Raw genomic sequence first — 20,797 nt, forward strand, 5'->3', positions numbered from 1 at the left:
ATTGCATCCTGCACACACCTGGGCATGCAGCCAAGTGACAGGGACAGGCTCCTGCAATATGGGCCCCTCTGAGCAGCTACAGACCCACATCCGTCCAGAGCACCACGTTTCTGTACATTGGTCTGACAACACAGAAAAGACTGAGAGCAGTGTGTTAACAGTGTTTCACACAACGAGAGACACTGCGCACATGCCGAGTTTACACAGAGATGCACAGGAAACTGATGTGATGAAAAACAAACCACAGGAGAACAAAATTTAAAAAATGTCCTAAAATGTGCATTTTATTTCATATAATTATACAATGTTTACATACAGGTATACTTTTAAGACTGCTCAAAGAAAGTGTGAAAAAAAGTGAGGCAAATATCAGTTTAAAAATTCCTCCCCTACCCCAAGTCCCCACAAATAAAATACATTTTAACACAATCTCTTCCAAATTAATGTTTTGTCCTGAATTTATTGAATCTTTCATTTCAACATGAAAAACACAATTGAATGAACTCAAGGTGAAATGCTGACCTACACTTCTGTATTGAGTTGTAAGAAAACAATTTAAAACCTTTAAAAACCTTCAGAAGCCTTCACTTGTCTCCATTGCTTATATATCTTCATTTTACTGAATTAGAAGGCACAGAAAGTCCAAATTCTCACAGATAGTCAAATTCCGGTAAAAATAAATTACTGCGCTGGACTACTCCTGACTTGTCTGATAACAAACAAAAGACTTCAAGAAGAACCTTTTGTTCAAAATAGCACCATTTCCACCTGATCTCTCCTGAACATGAATCGTTCTTCTTGTGTAAAAACTGTAGTTGGCACTTGAGGTGGGACACTTTCTGCCACAGCCAGGATTCTTCAAAGACTAAGCATACCCAATTGCTGAACTCTCTACAAAGTGTAGGTAACATTTTTGTTGGGAAATGGCACGTTTAAACCATAATGTAATGTTGCTTAACCCGCATATGGCTTGCCCATTTTGGTGTTTCCCTGACCCCTGCTTGGTAATTTAGCAGATGTTCTTGTGACTGTGGTGAAACTAAAAATAAAGACATGTTTTTTGGGGCTTCACGGCAAGCAGGTGTAAAAACAAGAAAACAAATAGTGTGGTTGATGCTAAGAAGGTTTTCACATGTTGTTTAACTCCAGTAAAGTTTGATCCAGCATCTGATGCATACTAAGGTTTTCTTCTTTGGCATGCGCCACTTTCTCTGTTGTGGGATTAGAAAATTAAAACATGAATAGCAGTTCTTTGGAGGCACTGATTCTCAGAACATGAAGGCATGCAATCATCATTTCTCTCAGAGGGTTTAGAAAGTTAAGAAATGTGCATGCTCATAAATACCAACGTTTCCAGATAACACAACTAGAGCGAATTCCAAATAAATAAAACAAACAGCAAGTAATGCAAGTTTAGAATTGTTTACAGCTGCATTTGCTAAAAAAATGCACTGCCAACAATGTTCTGGAAGCTCTTTGCTTATAGGTATGTGAGATAATAAGTGATTTTTTTTTTTTTTAAATAGGCAATAAAGAAAGTTCTTTGCAGATACACATTAAAAGTTTCACAGAATTCAAAAACACAAAGAACAAAAAATTTAAGACTATTATAGTTTTCAGTGAAGTGACCTTTAAGAAATTTATTTCTTCTTGAAAATAAATAAATTTGAAGTTAGTAGCCTTATGTTGCATGCACACTTTTATAGAACAATCAGTTAACACAGAGTTGATACAATAAGTGAGCATAACGTTCTGGTGGTGCATCCTACTGGGATCCAGTAATGGTAACTTCACACTGTGCAAGCATACCTTTAAACTGATTGGGAATTGTCAGATGGAGCTCACACTCTTTTTTTTTTGTCAAATACAAGCCAAATTCATAGTAAGGCAAAATTTTCACATCAAAGTCTCCAGGCAACACAGCTCTAAGTATCCTTTAAGTTGGTTTTGAAATACAGAAATATAAATTCTAGTGAATACTCTTCTCTCACTGTGGTAAAAATCTTAGGGCCAATTCATGCTGCTGCATAAACTGAGTGCCTTTCTGCAAGGCAGGCTGTTACTTTTTGGATACTGTTAGCAAAATGCTGTAGCTCTTTACTTAAGTGGAAAGAAGCTACTGCACAGCAGAAGAGCTTAGTGCTCCTCCAAAATAGGTGGGCAGACACATAAAGAAAAGCCTCATCCAAAAGAAGCATTTCCATATTTTCCCAAGAGAAACTGAGATTTCTTTCATTAGTTTACCACAGAATCAATAGCTAAAGAAAACCCCACATCAATTTCTAAGTTTCTTGCTTATTTCTACATTTACTGATTAATTCTTAGAAGAAATTTGGAAGAAGGTGTTTTCAAACAAGTTAACAATATAGTCACACTAAAGTTTAATCCTCATTCAATGCCAGCTTTAGTTCATTAGTTAGGCGACTGTTTTGCTCAAGTTGCTGGTAGAGTTGGTCTGTACAGGCAGCAAGCAGGTTAGAAGGGAAAAAAGAGGCAGAATGAAGACAGATTAGACAGAGAAAACAGTTAAATAAGAGTTAATAAAGAAACTGGTCACATGACAGACAGTTCAGTAACACAGAGAGAAACATTTTACCTCTGTTTCTAAAACTCTAGTAATTAAATAGCTACTCCAAGGAACAGCTATTGTACCAAATGAAGAACTGGCTAAGAATCCTGTTGTGAGGAACAGCTGTGAGACACAAACTGGAATAGAAATGGAAGAACAGCAACTACATTCTTAGAAGTACTAAGTCATGCTTTAGTCTTCTGTATAGTGTGTGAAAGATTTGTTTTATGGGTGCCATTTTTCTTTGCAAACTATTTAAGGTGTGGTGGAACCTCATCTGCCAGGAGAGAGAAAGCAATTGCACCACAGCCAGTGTAAGTAACAGCAGGAGAGATGCTAACAGGCAACTACCACCAGGTCTGACTCAGCCCACACTCCTTCCCTGGGAAATCTGATGGGCTGAAGTGTTATTTTTGATAGGAAAACACACCTGTGTTGCACATTTTGATACCTTTAAATTGCCAAGTTTTGCCTTGTAAGAAAACAGACTCACATTTGGTGAAAATAAAAGGAAGGATGAACACCTTGCTCAAAAACAACAAAGAGGACAATTCATGTTGAAACAGAACAGCCACAGCCATGTTGTGACAGCACATTTAGTGAGAGTTGCTCTGCAGAATGAAAAAATGTTCCACAATGGCTTTTGACTATCTTGTGTTCTCAAATTGCCCATGTTCTTCTCAATAGCCTGACTGCACTCCTGACCTCTTGAGCCCAGATTATTCCCCTACAGGAAATGACTGTTTCTGACTCTTTTCCACGAGCTGCCTAACAGCTTTCACAGGAATCCTCTTCCCCTGCAGGCAATGGACAGGGCAAAGCTGTGCAGTGAGCTGGTCTGCAGGACATGCTTGTATGGTGAGCAACTCGTCCCAGCTTCCTCCCTAGCCCAAACTCCCACAGCCAGCTCAGTAAAGCCAGGGCATGTTTCACAGCTCTGATCCTGCACCAGCAACAAATGGATCTTGTCCCTCTCATCATGATAATGTCATGTATATGTGGAAAAAAACATCAAAACCTTAGAGTAACTAAAATTTCACTTCGTCTGACAAAGTGTATATAATTATTACTCAAAACTGAATTGTGAACTTATGCTTACCATCATCACAGAAAACTCCTCTCTGACCGAGGCAGAGATTTACAGTATTTCTCAACTTCCAAAACAACTCAATGCCCCAGTAAAGCTGGGACAGCACTGCCCAAGTATGCAGTGAGCCCTTGATTCCCAATGGGGCTGCATGTCCATCTGCTCCAGAGGCAGAGCCTGGCTCTGCAGGAGCCCCAGCAGCAGAGCAGGGAGTTCTGGCTCTGTGCAGAGCCAGCAAAGCTCAGCCTCTGCTCAACAGAGCCCAGAGCCAACCCTGCACTCCTGGGAAAGAGCCTCAGGCACAAAACAAGCCAGGCATGGCAGGTACAACACCACAACAGAGGGTGACAAGAGTCCTGAAACTGCACTGGAGCAGGGAACCACAACAGCTCCCTGGACTGAAGATCAGTGCAGAAGGACCAGCCAGGAATTCTGCATGCAGCTACCTGGGGATCTACATTGCACGGCCTATTTCCAGTACTCTGGCCAGCAATCCGTCATCCTTCAGTGCAGAGCTGATCATGTATGACTGACATAAAAGGCAAAATTTTCATACTGATGCTTAAAATCACTATGTTAAAAATTGACAGGTTCCTGCAATAGATTCTGCTTTTTTCGTTTATTTTTTCTTAAGACACACCAGTATTGCAAGGAATTGAGTTAACAAAAAACTTTGCTAAAACAATGAACCAAAACACAATAGATTAAGAAGCTGGAGCTGCTGTGGCATATTTTTCTCTGGCTCAGATGACAAGTTACAGTTGACCACATTCCCCCTAATTCTTGCATTTGTGAAGTTATTAGCCTCAGTCATTTTACAAATGCTCATCCCATTATATTTGGTTAACTTTTATATATCCCATTCTGTTGGTTACCTTTCACACACACAGTCACTTACTGTATGTCAGTTGAGGAATAGTAAGTTACTGAACTTCATTACTTGAACTATCTGTGATTGCTGATATATATCCTGTATCTGGGCTTCTCCCCCCAGCCAGTAACATTAGGATGTGTCATAGGCAGAAAACTGGCATATGCCAAAATTATCCAAGAATGGCAGGCCAGGAAGGGAATGCATCCATTTGCAAGCCTTATTTGGAAAACAAGTTTTGAGGAGGGGAGAAAATCTAGTTTAGACTGCACTGTTGAATAATCTTGAAGCTGAACAAGAAAGAGGCATTTACATCACTCTACAAGTTAAAAACTGCATTTCAGCTATGGTATAATGAATTTACTTAGCTTTGGTGACTTAGGAACTTTAGCAATATATAGAGCTACAGCATCACCAGAAATCAATCTGGTTTTCATTTTCATGTGAACTGGAAAATAACTTATTTCACTGTGATGTAAATAAAGTTAAAAAAAGGCAATAAGCTCCCTAGTTGCAAATAACAATACAAAAAAAAGCACATGATGTCACTATTTAATGCTTCATCCTTAATTAGACAGTGACAAATCAGCTGAAACCTGAAATCCATGATGTCCCACTTTGCAGCAGAGTAATTTCATTGATAGTATAATCATGAAAATTTTCCTACTCCAGCTTTGAAACATTTCTCATGAGCCTGCAATTCAAACTCATAAATCTGAACTAAGCACAAGTGGGAAGTGGAAAACAACCGAAATCTCCCCAATGAACTTCCAGTCCTATCATACCGCTCAAGAAAAATATATTGTAAAAACTCCAAAATGGTAGCAAGCACCATCTTTGCTGAATAACTGAAGTGTGAAAGAGGGAAAACTTTTCTGCAAGACATTTTAAGGATTATTTTTGAGTGAAAAAATGAATTTAAAGTTTTTGATGCTGCTTCTTTAAATCTATATCAAATGTGTAAGTCAATGAACAAACACATTTAAATAAAGATAAGAAGTCTTTGGCATAAAGCTAGGAAAAGATTTCAGGCTTTAGAGTGAAAAATCTCGTTTTATCAAGGATGTAACTGCTCTCTCAGTCATGCTCCCACGACCAAGTGACCCCAGGGAAGTAGTGTCGTTGCAAATTCTGTCCTAACAATAACAACTGGAAAAAATCCTATTACATCTATTTGTCATTTTATCTGCAGCAGAGTTTGAGAAAAACTAAAATAGTAACTGGTCAGTTTTCACACCAGCCCACACACTGCACTCACTGGCCTGGCATTGTCAACAGTCAGGCAAAAGTGTTTTCAGCTAAAAAAATGAAAACACCAAAAAAGGAAATCCCTAATGGCATAAAAGCGCAAATTTTATTAATAACTTAAATAGTTATTTAAATAAATAAAAGGCAAAGGAATAGCAAAAGGGATACAGCTGTGATATTTATTTTACATTGAGAAATGTAGTTTCTGTACAGCAGAGCACAAACAGAGCATGTTCTGAGACAGGTGATAGAGGAAGAGTCAACTAAGCTAGAAGACAGGACAATGAACCCATGAAACATCCAAAGCCTGGAAAGATGTTTTATCCAACCCGACGAAGATGTCTTTGGAGAACTGAAGCAAAGAAATTTATCTGCATGAAAAGAAAAAGTGAGATAAGGTAGAAAATGAAAAAAAGATGCAGTAAAGACTTCCAAAAAAGCAGCAATGGCACAGCAGAGCCCAGCATGCTGAGATGACTATGCTAGAGAAACAGCACACCATGCTGGGACTGGAATGATAGAGTCATGTCCTCATGTACCAGTAGAGTACAATTTTAAGTCTGTTTTCCACTTAGAAATATCCCAAATTGAAGAAATATTGTAATCTCTGTATACAGAGGAGGGAAAAAGAAATCCATTTGCTTGATAAGCCACTGAGCAAAACCATATGTTGGGAAGAAATTTAAAAACAAAAAATCAAAGCATACAAAGCAGGCAACATTAGACCTCTACTAAAATGTAGGTAAGAGAGAAGGAGGAAAGTGATGAACAGACACGGGGACAAAAAAAACACGAAGAAAAAAAGATTTAAAATATGGGTGCACACAAAATACGTTTCAAGCTCTAAGCAAACTTGTTGAAAGCATGCCTGGGCTTCCAAAAGGGAAAGCTGGGACTAAACACTGCACCTCCTAAGTACTCCAGAGCCACAGCTCTTCCCCTCTCCCATGTTTGCTGCAGAGTTCATGCATGGGAAGGTGGAGGTAGAACAGCTGACCTCTGTTCGGAGTCCATGGAACAAGAGTCAGTTTGTGTCAAACACTGTACTGATGAGTCACCTTACAGCTGCTGACTCTCCTACTTTCCTACCACTCTTCATTTTTCTCTTTATGACTAAAGTTGGTATTACCACATTTTTGGTGTGTGCAAATAAAATTACTCCTGCTATTCAGAAAATACACAGAAGCAACCTGCAATTCAATTGTTCCCTTTATGGGTTTTAATGACAAGGTATTTTCAATCCATTTCCACATGTGATTCAGCTGGTAACAGCTGAAATTTTCAGAGCAGTTATGGAAATTCAGATAAACATTTTCTACTGACATTAATAGAGAACACAGCTAAATCTAAATTTCTTTGAAATCTTTGCAGGAACTTTGCCAGAGCAAAAACTGTGACAGCAGGCAAAGGAATACCCTCTGAATGCAACATGTACCACAGCAATTTTCTTTGGTAAAACGAACATGATGGGCCTGGTAGATAATGTTTGAACAGAGGTGAACTGAAAAGATAAACACAAAGCTACAAACAAAGGGCAACCACAAGACACAAGGATTGCAGACGGAGAATCAAAGACTAACCACAAGCTTACAAAATCACCATGAGTATTTACCAGGCTCGGCACAACACTCACCCACATTTTGCCAGGGTAAAGCAAGTGTTCATGGTATTTTGTACACCTATTCTCTCTAAAGGAAAGCATCTCCCACTACACAGGGAGCATCATTTCACAAGGCCGGTACTGCGCAATCAGTGAGGGCAGGGAAGCAGGGGTGGGCACAAGCTGGGAGGACATTTACATGGAAGTCATATCATTGAGAGCGTGGTCCAGCTCCTCACTGATGGCTTTGTACTTCAGTTTCTGAGCATAGAGCTCATCTAATGTTCCCCCAGGGAAGGCAGAGGTGTGCAAGGAAATGGAGCAGGATCATGGGATGGAAGGTGAAGTTGGTGGCATGGGGATACCATCCAGAAGCCGTAGGAAGTGGGAAGAGTGCACAGAAAGAAGTGTTGTGACAGACGAAATGAAACAAAGTTAGAGAAGAATAAAAGAAAGAAAATGTTGAACAGTTCTATGCAACAAGTTCATTAACTGCACTGCCAATGGGGCAACCTGTGATATACAGAAAACCAAGACGAGTACAAAGAAAGCAAAAGTCTATGTTTCACTGCCCTGGATTATTGTTTTACTGCCTTTTTTTTTTTTTTAACTAGGAGAGGACACAGGAGCTAGGGAGAAAAGACCCAAAAAACAGGGCTGAAGGAAGATATTACCATTTTCTACCACTTTTGTTTTTAAACCACTCCGGTTTGTGTGATTTCAAACTCAGCTTCTTACAGCAATTTTTTGCTCCTTCTAAACACTTATCCTTCTTCTCTGCTTTCTTCCCGAGTCAGGGATCATAAACTTTCAGCAGCTACTTAGGCATTTCATCGCCTTTATGCAGAACCCACTGGCCATGCCACGCAATTTAGCTTCTTCAAATCCTATACTTAGTGTAATGCATCTAAACAGCAAACTCCATATAACTTCAAATTACAAAGTACTACTGAATTATTTTCTCCAGAGGCAGAAGACACATTCTACTACTCTGCTGTAGTTCTGATAGATTTATCAAAACCTTAGAAACAAATCCTGTGAAGTTAAATAAGCTGTCCTTCTGATTATGTACACACTCTATTAGCTTTACCAAAACCCAACAACTGGTCTATGCCACAAAATGTGTGCCCTGACCCACACTTATGACAGCAACAAATTAGGTTAGCTTGCTAAATTCCTAACTATTGCAAATATAATGCAATATGCTTCATCAGCTTTTTACTAAGATGATAATAACCCTTCTCACCGGATCATTTACCCTGTAACATTTCTATATTTCCAAATAGAAGAGTATAAAGCAAAACAGTGGAAGAAGTCTTGAGAATACAAGAGAAAAAGTAACAGGCAAGAGCAAAACACTGTTCACCTGAAGCATTTAAGTTATCTCTACACTTCATTTGGAAAATATTTTGTATACTCTTTAGGCAGACCCATTTATATGAGTGGGACAAGTCAGCCCAGCAGAATTGGGCATTAAAAAAAAAAAAACCCAACAAAAACCCCCACAAAAGAGAAGAATAAGAGATATATTTCCACAGTAAGCAGGAAAACAACGTCCATACCTTCTAGGTCATCAATGCTCTTCTCCAGCTTGGTTACTGACCTCTCAGCAAACTCAGCACGGGTCTCAGCCTGAAGTCAGGACAAACACAAACTACTTTAGCAAACACACACACAGTACTCAGGGGTAGAGGAGAAATAATTCAGATGAAAAATAGTGAGAGGAGGCAAATCATAAGGCTAATATAAACTAATTTCTAGGTGAGATATTTAACATTAAACTGTTTCCAAAATGGTATGTTCATCCTTACAGCACCAAATTAATGTTGATACTAAAAGAATCAAAGGTGCATTGGAAGATATGTTGCAAAGAACAGCTCTAATTTTACCTCCTTCAGTTTGTCAGTCAGAACTTTAATCTCCTCTTCATACTTGTCTTCCTTCTGTGAGTACTGTAATTAGAAAGAGGATCACTGGTATTAGATGGGTATTCTAAATATACCAAAAAGCCCCACATTCAAAACTCTTGCAATAGATTATCTGTACACAAGAAATTGTTATAGGTAAAACAAAATGAATTCCACTTGGAAGGCTTTGGTAATACGGTTTATTACAGGAGTCTAACTTTCCTTATGTTCCAGTGAAATATGGCAGGAACTTTGACAAGAAATTAGAACTACAGTTTTAAAGAGGAATGTCTTTTTGAGAAATTTAATGTTAGTACACAGTGCCATTTTGAGAGACAGTCTATAATTAACACTTAATCATACCAGAGTATTCAACAGAACATGTGGCCAAACAATACTGACCTATCTGGAACTACAAGATATGGTATGTTCCAATAGGAGCCAAATATGAATTGAGTAGTAAATCCAAATGCCTTTATTGACAACAGCCCTGAAGAAATGCTGCAAAGTGATCAGCATACAAAGAAAACCCCATAGGCCAGATGACAGTGTAAGGGACACATTCTCACATAAGTCTCTAGCCTACCTTCTCAGCCTGAGCCTCCAGTGACTTCAGGTTGTTGGTCACAGTTTTCAACTCCTCTTCAAGCTCAGCACATTTGCTGTTATTTTGGAGGGAAGGCAGGAAAGGGGAGGATGGAAGATTGAGTCAAGCAAAAGAAACAGGAGAAAACAGGGGGAAAAGATAGAGAAAAATGAAAACAATTACAGGGCAAAAGAACGGCCTCAAAAGCAGCTGATCCATCACAGATTGAAAGCAACTCTTTGTGATGCCAAATATCAGTTCAAGTGCACATTAAGACAATGACCAGACAGAAATTTATCTACAGCTCTTGGCTTACACAGAAACATTTACAGAGCTTTTACACGTGAGACAGCTCAGCTTCTTTTGGCTGCACAGGAGATCAGTTTTAAAGATAAAAATCAATAAATCAATTAAAAAAAAAAAAAAAAGAGACGAAAGAAAACCACCAAAGCAAGATGCAAAGACAGTAAAGAGCACAGCAAGGACTTATTTGTTACTAATGAGTGAGTTAACCGGCTATGGAAGCTGAAAGACTTGGGTTGCAGTTAAACCTAAAAACTGTCTATTAGTCTCAGTACCTTATCCTCTGCAGCCATTAATGCTTTCAAGGTTTGATCCATTATTCTTAACTGTTCTTCCAGCTGTCGGACTTGGCTGTTAGTGAACACATGAAATGCACAAAAGCCATTCACAAAATCAGTGTGCAGGTACAGCATGCAGTGACAAAACACACGCGCACACACAGAGCAACACATTTACTTTGGCACTGACCATTTATTTCAACGATTACAGTAAATGAGCAAAACACAGCTTTGAGCTGAACACACAGTGTGCTGCCAACACTTCATGCAGTTACAGTTCAATTCTAGCACCTCACATACATCTCAGGGCAGTTCCCCACGTACCTTTCTGATAGCTCAGCACGCTCCTCAGCACGCTCCAGGTCACTCTCAATGATCACCAGCTTACGAGCCACCTACAAGGACAGGCAAGGGACAATCGGGATATTATGTTGCTGCACGACATGTATTAAGTTGTTTTATACTACATAAACTATTATATGTTGTCACCTGTTTCTAGAACCTACAAAGCAGGGGGCCGGGCCTCTTCATTTTTTTGGTCAACACATGGGTTTTGATTATGTGATATCTTTATTATTCATTTGAGACTTAGTTATCTGACATTTTTCAAGACCTCCCCTTCATTCACCAAAAGGCAATTGGAAAGTATTTCTATTCCTAAGAGCTTAGAGAATATTCTCAAACATTTTATTGAAAGATCTAAGCATAGATCTCCTGCCACCTTGTCCCTTGAGGTATCTGAGTGCCTGATTTTCCTTCCACAGCTGTGAAGAGAGGTGACTGTGATCTTTTGAACTTAAAAAGCAAAAGAAAAAACAAAAAGTACAGGCACAGCCTAATGGGCTTTAGAAAGAGATGACCTGCACTCAAGAACTGACCTCTTCATACTTGCGGTCAGCCTCTTCAGCAATGTGCTTGGCCTCTTTCAGCTGGATCTCCTGGATTTCCATCTTCTCTTCATCCTTCTGGGCTCTATTTTCAATGACCTTCATTCCTCTGAAAAACGTGAAAAACAGGAAATGCAAGGTTCAGGGCTTGCCAGTTTATCTCCAGCGCTACTACTTGTAGTATGTGATTTTCAGACAGTTGTATTCAGGTGAACGAAGCACATCAGACATTGAGTCTTCACACCACAGATTTAGTCCCATGCACTCACATTTCAGAAGTTCAAGGAACAAAACATGTCTTAAGAAGAAAGAAAAAGCGCGATTTGTTTAGCTCTTACTGCAGTTCAGCTGTAAAATTCTTTTCCATTTTAAACTGTAGGAAAAACTCATCTTATAGAAAGGCAAACAAAGGGTAGGTATTGCTTCTAAAGACCTAACAAGATTGAAAACATCTGTGCTTTCACTCATCAACAGTGTGTTACAAACCTTGCAGGACTGACAAGAATCATGTCTATGGGCCAGACTCCCTGGGTTTTGCCATGTCAGAGCCCGAGACGCTCTCTGTGCTCTCTAAAAGCAAAGTTTAAATCCTTCTTAACAAGAAACAGTGTGTTGCACGTGTTTGACCCAAAATTACCTTAAATGTTTCCAAACACACTATGAGTCTCTGGCACATTTCTTTTCAACAGACTGCATACATATGCAGAATGCATGGGTTTCTTTCACAATAAAAAGTTCTATCACAGGTATAAAATACAACTGGAAAAAGAGAGAAGATCTTCCAAAGTCATAAATCTTGAGTTCCTAACTTACATTATGGACTTCTGGAAATCTGAAGAAATCATCAGTCTCTCTCCTTTGCTCACTTTCATGTACCCATCTTGCTAACAGGAGAACCAAAGCCTCTCCCAGCACTTTGCTATTCTCCAGGTGATATTTGCTACCCACAACGAAAGCAAGAATCACCCAACAGCACAAGAGTGTCATAGGGAGTTGTCATTCAATAAGAGAAGTCTGGGCTGGGCCAAGCAGTTTTCCCAGGATGTGGCATGATACACCAAAAGACCTACCACGCTTAAATCTCATCTTCACAACTGGAAGAGAATCCAAGCTGAGATATTTTGGACATTTCTACAGACAAGCTGTAACTGAAGCCCATGTACACAAAGGACGAGCAGATTACACATGTTCAGAGACCTAGGTTTACTTTATTTCCCTAACCCACACCCTGGCAATTATGATCTTTGTCATAAGGGTAGCAATCCATTCAGGTGTGGCTCCACCCACCTTTCGCTCTCATCTGCAGCCTTCTCAGCCTCCTCCAGCTTCTGCAGGGCAGTAGCCAAGCGCTCCTGAGCCCGATCCAACTCTTCCTCAACCAGCTGGATGCGTCTGTTCAGAGAAGCGACTTCACTCTCAGCCTAAGCACAGGAAGAACAGAAATTAATTCATAGTAAGGCACATAGCAAGGCACACATCTTCCCTTGTAAAAGGGTACCACATTACCTAGTGCCACTGAACAGCACTTCTGTAATTTCTGATTTCATCCATAGTCAGAAATGTCAGTACATACAAAAGTCCATACACAGAGATGTACATGACTGAATTGTGAGGTTATTGCATAACAAAGGAAAAAAGTGGTTAATGCTTGCTTTCAATGAAGCACATCAAGGACTGTACAATTTGTACTAGAAAGAACTGCACAGGAAGAATTATGCACCATTACCCAAATATTTTCTGTAATTGTATTTGCAGACACTAATTACAGACCATCCCTTTTTCTAATCAAATCAACACAAATTAATTACTCAATTTTTCTGTTACCCCAATGCCTTTATTTATGACCTTTTACCATATTTTGTAAGAACTGTCCCGACATTTCTTTGAGTTCCAGAAGAAGGGTTCAGTGCAAACATGTAAAAACACATCTGGATCAGCATTTGCAATGAGACAGCTGACAAAGAGGGAGTATGAGAACATTAAAGAAGTGCCCAAAAACACAGAAGTTTTGTTTACAGCCAAACTGTGCAAGAGTTGACAAAAAAGGCACCAGCAAGGGATCTGGTATAGGCACCAATGCCTTAAAACACGGGTTTTTTTTTTTCCTTCCCATAGTTCCATGCTCAATATTCCCCTAAATCTGCCTTTCTTGAATTACCTGTTTACTTAACATTCTGTACAACACTTGCAACTCATCTGTCTCTTATCATTACAAGCTATTACATATTACAGCCTCAAACCTAGACTTGCTTAAGTTGCAGAGTAAGTTCTAAAACAGTCTTCTTGTGGTAACCTCATCATTAAACTTACTTTCTTTCATAACTATATTAAGCACAAAGTATATATAAAAGCGTAACTATTCTAAAAAGTTAATTACTTCACAGAATAACACAATTAGTACTGAAAACTCACGTAAATGATATATATTTGCTATATCCCAATTTCCTATGATATCTAGCCGAGGGAAGAACCAACTCTCTGGCAAAAATAAATACCAAAAGTATCCATTTGTTATTTTTTCTTCTCTAACCAGAGGTAGCTGGATACAGTTGTCCACAGCAAAGGTTTTGCTGTACATAACACAAGAAAGAATAACTTACAGGCCAGACAAGTAGGACATGTAGTTTAAAACCTTTGACATAAAAGTAACCATGTCCAGCTAGAATGACTGAAAGTAACACATAAGCAGGGAAGCAATTATATCTTTGAACATTAATATGCATTGGCAGAGAACACAGAGAACCAGAAGGAGAAGAGACTTCATCTTTAGAGATTCACATTAATCCAAATATAAAACATTGAGCTATGTAGTCATGCAGTAGTACTCCAAACTTGTGGTTTTGGACTTCTGGCTTTAAAACTGTAAGAATTTGAACTTTCAGATTTAAGAAAGAAAATGACTTTTCATAAAGGCTACCCTAGGAAAATTTGTAATGCTACAAGTTAATTATTATCATGTCAAGACTCCTCATCATGATAAGAGCATAAAACGGGCTTCAAAAACACAAGGTGACTAAAGTTCAAGTTTTCACTTCCTGCTCCAGTAACTCACTAAGAATTTACCAACCAGCCTTATATGGCCCCAGATATTCTTCTGCAGAGCAGGACTTCTCTCCTTATATGGCAAGGAAGGAAAAAACCCCAGTGATATTCGGGGCACTCCCACTTCTACCATGCAAACATAACCTGCGTTTCTGCGGTGGCACTTACACACCACATATTTTTACAATGAGTGACGACACGGATAAGTTACCACTGGGTATTAATTATCACTATTATAAGGGAGATTCTGTTTTCCAGAAGGAGGAAGAAAAATGCACTTTGAAAAAGTAATTACCAACAGCCCCTTGAGATGTATGTATTCAAACCAGAAGATTCTTTTTCAAGGGAACGGCTGCTAATCACAGCCTTGAAACTTTTAACAATCTGGTTTAACAATCAAAAGCTGGAGGCTGTGCTCTATTCTGGCCACAGCTGTAGCTTTTTCATTGTTTGCGTATGTGTACATTGCACAGGAAGAAAAAACCCTCATCTAACAACCCCAGCTGGTCACACACCATACACGTAAGGCATTACACTGAGCGAAGGGGCAGATTCACACCTCAGCTGGCTTGCGGCAGCTCTCTCAAAGCCTCCCTCCTCAAGCATGCAGAAATACAGCTGCAAAAATAAAACCCTCATCTGTAGCCAGCACTGCAGAAAAAAGCACACGTCTACATGCGCCTGAGAGTTCAGTTTTCAGCCGTTATTCACCCCAGTACTGACCCTTCCACACAAAAACTTAAATACAATGTAAACGTACTCTGCAGAATTCCACATCATCCACATAAACCGACTCCAGGGAAGAGACAAACATTAACCTTTAGGGTCCTAAGCGTTATTGCAATGGAGCTGAACTCTTAAGGGAAGACTTCACCAGAAGGCTGTAATCACTCCTCCAGCACTATTCCTTCTGCCACAAAAGTTAACAGCAAATCTTCCGTTTTCAACAGAAATTCCTTAATATGTTGTTCAGATTAATATATGTTACTGAGAGTAGGAATATTTGTGTCCTTTACTCCACAAAACTTAGAAAACAAGTACAAGTTTTTTTAAAAACAGAAACCCTTATGAAATGACTTATGGCTCTTCACTGAAAAAAACAGATGTGCCAAGTGATCTGCAAGAATGCAATAGTTACATAAGTACAAGTAGCCATATTTTGTTCCAAAAGGAAGATCACCTGCAAGTAATCAGGAGGCTCTTCCTTTGAACTTACTGCCCAGGCGTCCGCCTGCCTTACTTTCCATATTATAAGGAAATCAAATAATTACCATTTTTTCTATCGTAATAAACTACACAAGAGCTTTGTTCTTTTGTTCGGTTTTTATGCAACCACTGAAAACACTGAAACTGCCTCAAAGAACGCTGTACATTTTACAGCAGGAAACATTAAACTACAGCTGCTGGAACTCCCAAAGGTCAGTGATAAGACAAACCCTATCGGGTTTTTTTATTGGCATTGCCACCCATAATTACATCTCTCTGCTACGTATACCTATGCTACTCACACCTGAATTGTCTCTGCCTAAAATCAAGCCTACTGTACCTTTCCCGTCTTGGCAAGCAGCTGTGATGAGCAACACACACTACAGATGTACAGGCGGAGCTGTACGCTCACGCTGTCGGGGTGTTGTCAGGTACTATGGCCCATCTCAGGTTCAGTCTTACGTACTTCCCAAGAGTCGCCATGCTGACTTCCCACAGGTGAACTCGTCTGGATGGGATAAAAGAACTAGGACTGGTGGGGGGAAAACCCCCATAAAATCTTGCTCATAGCCTAATACAAAACAAGTAATCTCAAACATCTCGCCTAAGTCCAACCTCATTGCAGCTCGGGGTTTTGCTGTCGGCCAGCACGCCTAGTGCAGTCTCCCTGCGCACCGCACCTGGGCCCGGCCCACGCAGCACTCGGGTTACCGAGCCGAGGAACGCAGCATTGCGGGCCGGCCCGGCAGGCAACATCCACCTTGTCCGACACGGCGGCGAAGGAAGCGGCCTCCCACTCCGCCGGCCGGGGAGGCAGGCGGGGCAGCCGCGCCCCGAGACCCGCGCCCCCAAACTCTCGGCCCCAGCCGGGCCGAGGTGCGGCCCTACCTCCTCTCGCAACGCCCGCTCCTGGTCCACCTCCCGCTGCAGCCGTCCCGCCCGCTCCTCAGCGGCGTCCGCCTGCTCCTGCAGGCTGCGAATCTTCCTCCGCACGGCCTCGAGCGAGCTCATCGCCGCCATGCCCGCGCCTCGCCCAGCCCGCACCGCCTGCCTCCGCCCGCAGCAGCCCCGGAAGTCCCCCCGCGCCGCAGCGCCCCGGGGCGGGGCTGCCGGCACCGGGGCGGGGACGGAGGATGGTCCAGCCGTCCTGAGGATGGGCTGGTCCTCAAACGGGATGGGCCGATCGTGGCAGTGAATGGGCCGGCCTGGCCCGGTCCGACCGGGGTCGGGCCGGTCGTGGCTGGGGACGGGCCGCTGCTGACCGGGGCTGGGCCGGTCGTGGCTGGGGACGGGCCGCTGCTGACCGGGGACGGGCCGGTCGTGGCCGGCGCTGGGCCGGTCCGGTCCTGCCGGCAGCGCGGCCGTGCCCGGTGGATGTGCCGGGGCAGCAGCGCCGCCTAGCGGCACATCGCGCCAGGCCTCGTGGACCGGAGCGGAGCGGACCGGACCGGAGCCGGGGTCAAGACCCACCTTTTCCCCCGCAAACGCCCTCTTATGAGCGTAATAAAATGCCATCGACTAACCCGCTAGATGCTGCTGCACCCGGCCTGGCTCCCGAGACACGGGGAGGGGAGAGGGGGCTGCAGCTGTCCCGTCTCGGGTGGGGTGGCCCCCGGGATGTGCCTGGCTTTTGGGAGATGAATCATACCGGACAGGTGAGATTTTCTCGTCCCAGTGTAAGGCGAGTCCATCCCAGTGAGCCGACACTCCCTCCCTGCCTCTGCCCTTTTCCTAAGGCTTGGAATTATCCAAACTAACAAGGCGAATACCGGGTCAACTGCAATGCCCCAAATACACGCTGCATTGCCAAACAAAGAAATACGTTCCTAAACTGTCAGACATATTTCATGCATACAAATAAATAAGGCATTTACCTCGATGAAAACAAGCCAGACACTCTCCCACCCCCCACCTGAGGGAAGACTGCAAATAAAATTGCCCTCAACTAGCTTCCAAATGCTGTTTTCCAGCAGAAGGTGGCATGGGGATCAGTTATGAAGATCCTTGGTTTCACAACGGGCATCTAGTAACATTTCTCCTGCCTTCATCCTAGGCAAGCTATTTCCAAATAGTCTGCATACTTTTCCATATAAGGAATATCTCCCCTGGATCTATATGCCGTTTCTTTGAACAAGCTAAATAAGCCTCCTGCTATGAAGCTGCCTCTCCTGTGGCAGCCATGCACAGAGCAGACATCTGATCCACATTATACACGGATCCCTCTCTCTGTTCCTTTGAATACTTCTGTTTGTTAAGTTCTTGGGTTCTCTTTCAAAGGTATATAACTTACTTGCCAAAAGCTAAGCCTTTTTTTTTTTTTTTAATCCTTTATTCCTTTTAGAAGTAAAATAAGATAAAAGCCTGTTGTCTTCCATGCAAAGTTGTTGTTTGTAAAATTTCCTTTTCTTAAAATGTATCCTTTCTCCCCCTGAAATACTTTGCTTGCTTCATTTGTGGCAACTCCTTTTCACTATGGCTTTGAGGTTGACTTTTTAAAGCTGAGCTATAGGAAAAGGAGGGTCACAGCTTTGGAAATACTGTAGTTTCACCTAATCCTGAAATTCAGACCTGAGATTTACTCAAGGATAATTGAATTGTCCAACAGCAGCAATAGAGACCAGGACCTTAACTGTACAGACAATATACTCTTATGGTTCCATGCATGCGATCCATTAAATGCATGTCAGGGAAAGACAGGTGGGTGGGATGAGGGCATGGGAGAGGCACAAGCTCTTGCCTTATTACCATATAAAGTGCTGAGCTATATATATCTCCCAGCTTGCTCCCAGGATCCCTGTCCTCTGAACTGCAAAACTAGCAAGTATCATCTTCCAGACAATTTTCTGTCACACAAGACTGGACTTTTCTTTGACAAGTGAAGCAGTTCCACTGACTTCCAAGGGAAAAAAAAAAAAAACAAAACAAAACAAAGCAGGAGACGACCTTTTATCTCAGGGACCAGTGAGCCAAACCAGTATCTAGCAGCAGTTCTAACACATGCATGCCTAGGAACAGCTCTCTTGAAAACAGAACTAGCAGCCCTCGCTCTTCTGGATCTCCCTCTCCTGCACCTACTCACTATTAACTCCCTGCTTCTGTTTTACTATCAAGACAGTGTTGTTCCAGCCAGAGCAGTTTTACCCATCACCTGAATAGATAAATCACCATGTCTTTACTTTCACATCTAGAGTGGCAAGTACACATGAGAAGCACATGTCAAGTGAGCAGAAACCAAATCAGACACCTCTGAGAGTGTGCAAACCTCATGCAGGGAGGCAGTGCTGTGTTTCCCACCTCCCTGCCCAGGACGTGCCTGGACCCTGCCTTCAGCAAAGCTTTGTAGTGATGCTGAGTAGGCTGTCCTGAGCAGAGGGAGTGTAGTTTCTCTATTGGGCTTGTGGTGAAAGGGATGGGGGTAACTTACATCTGTGGCCTTTTTGTCAGCCAGTTCCAACTTTTCCTGTGCATCTTTAAGGGACTCGGAGTATTTGTCCAGCTCATCCTCAGTGGCCTTCAGCTTCTTTTGTAGAGCCACCAGCTCGTCCTCCAGCTGTGATATGGGTGGAAAGTGGTGGAGAGGGGAGGGCGGGCAGGAAAAGGTGCAGCAGGCAGTGTGATCGTGCAAACGGAGAGGTGTGAGTGCAGAAGAGACAGAAAAGGACAGACAGACAGAGAGAGAAAGAAGGAGAGACAGTTAGATCCTCTTTGCTTTCAGCAAGGGCACGATACCTTGGCAGCATTCTCCTCTGCGGAGAGGAGGCTGTCCTCAGACTTGTGTAGCTCTTCCAGCACTTGGTCCCTTGAATCCTCCGTCACACGCAATTGCTTTTCCAATTGCACAATGTCATCCTCTAACTAGGTGCACAAGAGGAAATACAACGCACAAATATGTTTCTCCCTTGGCTTAGAAAACTGTGGAATTAATTTATAAATCACTCTCCCTTTCCCCCTCCTCCTTCAGGATGTCCTAGAAACGTGCAAACAATGTGTCTTCCTCCCCGAATCGAATAAAGCCCCAGGCGTAAAGGAGGGTGGCTGGAGAAGGACAAAAAAGTGGGGTATGCGTCCAGAGAAGGGCGGGAGAGCACTTGGAATCGGACACATCTGCTGAGTGATGCTGGAGTGGGAAAACACAGCTTTAACTGTCCTTTGCCAAATCGCCGCACATCTGTCCAATGCTAACCAGGAGTTCTGGGCAGCCTCTTAAGCCGACCCCCTGTGGCAAAGGCACAGAGGCCACGCAGCTGTCCCAGGGCCCTGCTCCCCAGCTGGAATGGTGGGAACGGGGGAAGGACCTCCTGCCGCACCCCTGGGAACCTCCAGCCGGCGGCTGCCAGGCTGAACTCTGCCTTAGGGAAAGTTCAACCAGTTCTGCAGGGGTGCGGGGGTAGAACACAAAGTACGGTTAGGGGGGAAGAAGAGGGGAGGAGGGAAGGGGAAAAAAAAAAAAAAAAAAAAAAAGGGAATAGTCTGGAAAAATTTGCGCCCCGGCGCTGGCTGTGCCCGGGCCCTCGGTGCAGACCTGCTTGCTTCTCTCCTCCGCTGCCTTCTTGTCCGCTTCGGCTTGCTCGGCTCTGTCCAAGGCGTTCTCCTTGTCCAGCTTCAGCATCTGCATCTTCTTCTTGATGGCATCCATGGTGGCGGTGGGCTAGGGCGCGTCCCCGCGCGAACTGCTTCCGAAAGAAAAACTTGAAAAGTTGCGGAGCAGCCCCGAGTCCGGACGCAGGGCCCCGGGGGAGCGGAGCGGAGCTGCCGGGCGGCGGGGTTGATCCGTGCGGGACGGGGCGCCGGCCGAGTGCAAGCGGCGGGCAGGGAACGCCTCACAGATATGTACTTTCCCAGGGGGCTGACTGCATTCCTCAAGACATCCAATACTTTTTTGGAAAGGACTTTTTTTTTTTCCTCCCTTACTCCCTCCTCCTTTCATCCCTACCCCTTTCCCTCTCTCGCTGCCCCCCGGGTTTTTTTGGGAGGCACAGCCTTCCCATTCGCTGCCGCCTGCCATTTGAACGTAGATATGACTATATATGGGATGCGATGGGCGAGGTAAGGCGGGGGAGCAATTTGCTCCCATTTCCAAATAGGCAGGACGGGACGTTTCGCTGCTACTTCTGGGACGGACGGGGAAGAAAAAAAGAAAAAAAGAAAAAAAAAAAAAAAGAAAGAAAAAAAAAAAGCACCACAAAAAACCCAGCAAGCCGGAGCGCAGGGAC

General features: G+C 42.7%; 1 protein-coding gene across 29 annotated transcripts; it reads right to left on the bottom strand.

The window, feature by feature from the left end:
• Positions 1-257: 257 nt before the first annotated feature.
• TPM1 (tropomyosin 1) lies at positions 258-20,406 on the bottom strand. Of its 29 annotated transcripts, XM_066196321.1 has the most exons (11): positions 20,107-20,402; positions 19,314-19,439; positions 19,009-19,134; positions 12,624-12,757; positions 11,328-11,445; positions 10,774-10,844; positions 10,447-10,522; positions 9,265-9,327; positions 8,938-9,007; positions 7,409-7,653; positions 6,070-6,146 (listed from the first exon to the last, which is right to left on the bottom strand). In XM_066196321.1, exons 1-10 carry the CDS (start codon positions 20,218-20,220, stop codon positions 7,571-7,573), a joined length of 981 nt encoding a protein of 326 aa, XP_066052418.1. In that variant the 5' UTR covers positions 20,221-20,402; the 3' UTR covers positions 6,070-6,146; positions 7,409-7,570. The 29 variants fall into 29 exon arrangements, with proteins under 29 accessions (XP_066052414.1, XP_066052408.1, XP_066052410.1 ...); XM_066196319.1 differs by lacking the exon at positions 19,314-19,439 and having other exon boundaries at positions 6,056-6,146; positions 7,575-7,653; positions 20,107-20,404; XM_066196314.1 differs by lacking the exons at positions 10,447-10,522; positions 19,314-19,439 and adding an exon at positions 9,869-9,944 and having other exon boundaries at positions 6,056-6,146; positions 7,575-7,653; positions 20,107-20,398.
• Positions 20,407-20,797: the final 391 nt, after the last annotated feature.

Source organism: Chamaea fasciata, unplaced genomic scaffold (genome assembly GCF_029207755.1).
Source record: "Chamaea fasciata isolate MVZ Bird 193981 ecotype frontalis unplaced genomic scaffold, bChaFas1.0.hap1 SCAF_14, whole genome shotgun sequence".
NCBI lineage: Eukaryota > Metazoa > Chordata > Aves > Passeriformes > Sylviidae > Chamaea > Chamaea fasciata.

Bases quoted from the DNA above. Each gene is read 5' to 3' on its own strand.
- TPM1 (XM_066196309.1), bottom strand. From the start codon at position 20,220: ATGGATGCCATCAAGAAGAAGATGCAGATGCTGAAGCTGGACAAGGAG. The intron at 10,845-11,327 runs GTCAGTTCTTGA...CTGTCCTTGTAG, and splicing joins CTGACCGCAAGTATGAAGAG to GTGGCTCGTAAGCTGGTGAT. The intron at 9,008-9,264 runs GTAAAATTAGAG...TCCTGACTTCAG, and splicing joins TGACTGACAAACTGAAGGAG to GCTGAGACCCGTGCTGAGTT.